General features: G+C 45.5%; 1 protein-coding gene across 1 annotated transcript in view; it reads right to left on the minus strand.

Moving 5' to 3' along the window:
• The window catches only part of LOC103798140 (gamma-aminobutyric acid receptor subunit alpha-3-like), an 8,112-nt gene extending 3,247 nt beyond the window's left edge, over nucleotides 1-4,865 (minus strand). The window contains exon 1 of the mRNA XM_009070385.1: nucleotides 4,659-4,865. Within this exon, the coding sequence (XP_009068633.1) occupies nucleotides 4,659-4,850 (192 nt within the window). The 5' untranslated portion in view covers nucleotides 4,851-4,865. The remainder of the gene's footprint in view (nucleotides 1-4,658) is intronic.
• Between the last annotated feature and the right edge of the window lie 124 nt (nucleotides 4,866-4,989).

Below are 4,989 nucleotides of genomic sequence, written 5' to 3' on the forward strand. Positions count from 1 at the left end.
GCTTTGAAAACTTGTCCTATTTAAAACATCTGTTTTGCAAAACAATTTCTGTATTTATGGCCCAGTTTAGGCACAGGGAGACTGAACCACTGCACAAAGATGTCCCTGTGCTGCTCTCCTGAGGGAAAAGCTGTGAAAGCTGTTCAAGAGATAAATCTGTTCCCTGGATATTGCAGACTGACAAGTTCTTCAAGAACACACATACTGGAAAATAATGGCATTTTTGCCAAATATTCTTGTCTACAAACCTCTCTGCTGAGGAACTAACAAGTGAACCTCTAAATTATGGGAACTACTGTTTCTGCCTATGATCTGCTGAGATTTAGTTCTCTGTGCCTGTTCCTTGGCAAGAAATATGGGTTGGAAGCACTATCTCTCTGACAGAAAACTCTCAAGTTCATCAATATCTGCAGAACTTGAGAAATTCAAGTACCTGCCACTTGTCATGCTAGAGAAAACTCACTTTAGTGACCTCCAAGCAGCTCTAGTCTCCAACATACTTGTAGCCCATAATTCAAAGCCCAGCAACTGCAGCTGCTGTTGCAGCAAACATGTCCCTCCTTCTTCATGCCAGCCAAAGTTCACCCCTGCAGTGTGCCAGAGACTTGATCCTATCAGAGAATATCAGCCGAGTGTTTTACACTGAGACACCTGTACCCTGAGCAGAGTCAAAGGCTCAAAACAATAAAGCCTTGCATTAATCAGCAGGCTAATGCCACATCACTGTCAGCTGCTGGTGCAACTTTTGGTATCACCCACCCCTCCCATATCTTCACACAGATTTTATGGGACTGAGCCCAATGATCTTATGCTCCCTGAATCACCAGAAAAAGACTCAGAGTTTGGATGGAGTCAATAATCAGCCCAACAGACCATCCAGTATTGAGAGAAAGGGTGAAATGCTGTTGAAAAATGATTCATGGACTCTAGTGAAGGTGCTGAGAACATAAATCATTTGCAGTGCTATGAAGAGCTACAGGTGATTGCAAGTGCAACAGAATAAAGGACACATGGGCTGTAAAGCATGATCAGAAGGGAAAGTCCCAGCTAAAACACATTTACCATAGTGAAGCAGAAAAAAAAAATGAAAAAAAAAGAGAAAAGTCTGAACCATCCCCTGAGTCTGAAAGAGTCCAAACTGGTTGAAAATGGTGGTTCTAGTTCCTCTCTGATGGCAAGGCAAGGATTGTAACAAAGATACCACAAACGGAAAGGGACCTGGATCAAGGGGAAAACATGAGAGCTGCTGACGAGTGGGTTGGACAGAGAGCTAGGCTTTATTCAGTCAGAAGAAAAGACACCTCATGTTGACCATGCCCATCACTTCCGAAATACAAGAAAGAAAACCATGATGGTCATACCAACAGAGAGGTTTGGAGGATGCTTTTTCGTCACTTTCTCTTAGTGAAAATACATATAAAAAGCCTGGACTTAACCTCACCATGCACTAAAGAATTATTGTCTTAAGACTATCCCTCCATGCAAAGTGCACTCTTCCTTTTTTTCGTGAATCTGACTGCAGCTATTTGCATTGGTTTTGTTGCTTATTGCCACCCAGAATTTCAGGGCAATGCACTGACATTGTGTTGCAGGCAGAAGTGACTTTCGGTAAGAGCCTTCCAAAGATCCAAAGCATGTTCCATCCTGGGGAACAGACAACACCTTTTTTTTTTGTGGTAAACTCCCTGGAAAATGTCATCCCTGCAGTTTCCCAGCATCAAAGTCACCATTATTTGTTGTCTCTTCAGATCCTCGCTGTCACAGCCACTTAAGAACTGACCTTGCTGGCTCCAGAGATGACCATCCCTATGGTTGGGATGCATGGATAGAACTCACTCTCTTCAGACACAGCCATTCTATCCTGAAGTGGATCCTTTTAACAAGATATTTTGAGGATGCTGGAGATAGGGAGCTTTGCTGGCTACTGAAACTACTCATCTTTCAATCTCTTTGGCCTCTCACTCAATCCCCCACTACTGCTATGTCTCACTTTTCTTCTGATGATGTTTTTTAAAAAGTAGTAAAGATGATACTAACAAGTTTTCCACATTGGATCCAGATACATCTCTCCAATTTGATCTGCACCTCTAGATTGGTTGCAGCCACTTTACCATTCAATAAGAAAATAAATCCTTCATCTACAACGAGCAATTACTGGTGGCAGGCAGGAAAGGCTTGGAAAATACTTGGATCCAAGAAACATTAATCAAATTTTATTGGACTGCATGCTAAAGGGAGTTTTTGGTGACAGCTATTTTGGTGATACCTGCTGGCCTTTCATTAGACAAGAACTTCAGAGAATGTGCAGAGTAGGTCCCAGCTAGAACCAGAACCCAACTGTGGCTAAAGCCAGAACATCATCATGATTTTATGATGCAGAGACCAGTGATTCACCAACATCAGCTCACCATGTTAGATCCTACTTGTAAAACCCACGGTGTTCCCATCTATGCCAACAGTTTGGCTGAAAGGGAGAAAGAAAGAATGGACGCACCCCTGAGTGAACGAACACTCTGCTGACAGTGCGTGTCAGCAACCAGCAGCTTTTGCATGGTCGTGATTTCTTTCAAATGGGATGGGAAGCTTTGCTGCTACCTACATTGATTTTCTTTTTCATGTTCATGCAAGGAAACAATCAAACCCAGAGTAAGGATCCCTGCCATGGCATCAATAAAGACCATTCCTTTTGGCTGGAGAGAGGGCTCTCCAGAGACCAGGGCTCAGCCTGGTTTTGTCACTGGTAGTTTTATTCCTGATACAACAACTTTAAAATGCCAATAGTTATTCTTCTGCCTCCTCTTTCTTTTGTGGTTTTGAGGATCTGCCTTGTCAATTGTTTCAAGACCTAATTAAAAGCTGAAACTGAGCCAATGAGGCACCTCCATTGCGTAGCAAATTCACTGCTTGGAAATACTCATTGGAATAAAGATGAAAAGCAAATATGTTGACACATCATATTCCTAAGCTCCCTAAAAGCCCATCACTCTTCAGGGAGCTCTCTGTGCTGCACAGACTGGGAGTGGGTTTGCCTTCTACAGTAAAGATCAGAGTTAGCTTGAAAAAGTACCTGCAAATTTGGAGTCCTTCCTGATTCTCCAGGCTGACACCAATGGCAGCAACTCACAAAGAGCATCCCCTTGGAAACATTCCAGGTCCTGCTTTGTTTTCTTGTTTGATTACCATGTGCACAAACATTTTGCATGCTCTTACCCTATTGTTTCAGCACTGTTAGTCTTGCAGTGCTGGGTCAATGAATAAATTGAGGAACACGCTGCTTCTAAGACAAAATGAAGCTTTTGAGCCTTTACTGTTTTTTCTGCTGTGCTCAGTTCACATAATTGCCCAAGGCTGTGTGAATCCTGACTTTGTGCTGATTTGACCTTCCCTGAAAAGGACACAATTGCTCTGAGGACCTGTTCTGACTCTTCACTCGTGCCAATGACTCTGGAAAGGCTCCTCTCCTCTCTAGAGGCCAGGTTAGCATCATTGTTCATGATGGAAGTAGAAGATCATCACCTGACCTCCTCTGGAGGCTTTCTGCCATGAGTCTGTTGCTCAGACCACAGCTGCAAAAGCAAACAGATAGATAGAGTCCAAGAAAGACAAGAGAGATGCATTCAACACCCAGTGATGGCTCTCTATAAGGCCTCTGTTCACCTTCGTTGACCTCCACACCAGAGATATGGCTGGCTGTTGTCTTCCCAAAAGTTACTGCAATTCTGTCAGGTATTTGCATACAGCTCCACACGATTTTAAACAACACATTAAAATGCAAAGGAGAAAAATATAAAGGCTCCAGAACCAAGAACAAGGACAAAGCTGATTTTCAAATTGATTCAATAAATATAAACAAGGAGCAGCATGCTACAGTAAGCGATTTCTCTGTGCAGCCAAGATTAAATCAGTTCAGAGGGAGGGGGGCACGAGCAGGGGGAGCAGTGGCTGTCAGGAAGGAAGCTGCCAGAGAGGCTGATCCCAAGCAAGGAGGGAAAACGTGGGTGATGCCAGGCACTAATTTGCTGCCAGTTGCTGTTTGTGATTGCTTGCTTCCCACCCACCCTCTTTGCCCAAGCTCACAAAGCAGCAGCTGCTGGCAGCTGTGGGCAACAGCACAAGCGTCAGACCTGCCCACTGCTGCACCAGGCATGTCCCTGCCAGGGGAGACCTACAGTCAGGGGACACAGCAGAGTGTGACTGTACCTACTGGTCAGGCTGGTGGTCTGTGGCATATTTGGTTTTGAGTGGCATGCTAACAACATGGAATGGGCTTGGAGGGTTGGGTTGGGAGGGCTGGGTTGGGTTTTGGGTTGGTTTATGGGTTGGAGGGAAAAGAAAGGAAAAACCACTGGCAGAGCAAGCCCAAAACATGCACACATTCATGTTTCCACTGGCAAATGGCCGTGCAGAGGACAGAGGGGCAAGCGAGCAGCCATGCTGGGGAGTTTCTCTCCAGCTAAGAACAGTGATCAGCCCCCACACCCTTCCTCCCCCAACCCTCAAGAACCACTCCAGTCAAGGGCTGAGCTGGGAAGCACAGTAAGTAGCATCCAGCCTCCGGAGTGCTGTGGGACTGCATGTTACCCACTCCTGTCCCCAGCACAGCTCTCTCCTGCAGCGTTTCTTCACCACCCCCTCCCCAGCCTTGGCCACAGGCTGACCTTCATCTCTTGGGCTTCCAGCACCTTCTTGCCATCCCAAGCCCAGCTGCGCTTGGTGAAGTAGTTGACAGTGGCAAATTCGATCAGCGCAGAAAACACAAAGGCATAACAGACGGCTATGAACCAGTCCATGGCCGTCGCGTACGCCACTTTAGGTAACGAGTTTCTTGCGCTGATGCTTAGTGTGGTCATGGTGAGGACAGTGGTGACACCTGTGGAAACACAGCAGGAGACCAGGACAGTGTAAGATCATACACTCATACTAGTTTCTCTCAAACCACACAGCTGCCACTTCCATCATGTAAAATTAGGAGGCATCTTCTAAGCCATG

Source organism: Acanthisitta chloris, unplaced genomic scaffold (genome assembly GCF_000695815.1).
Source record: "Acanthisitta chloris isolate BGI_N310 unplaced genomic scaffold, ASM69581v1 scaffold1882, whole genome shotgun sequence".
Classification (NCBI taxonomy): Eukaryota; Metazoa; Chordata; class Aves; order Passeriformes; family Acanthisittidae; genus Acanthisitta; species Acanthisitta chloris.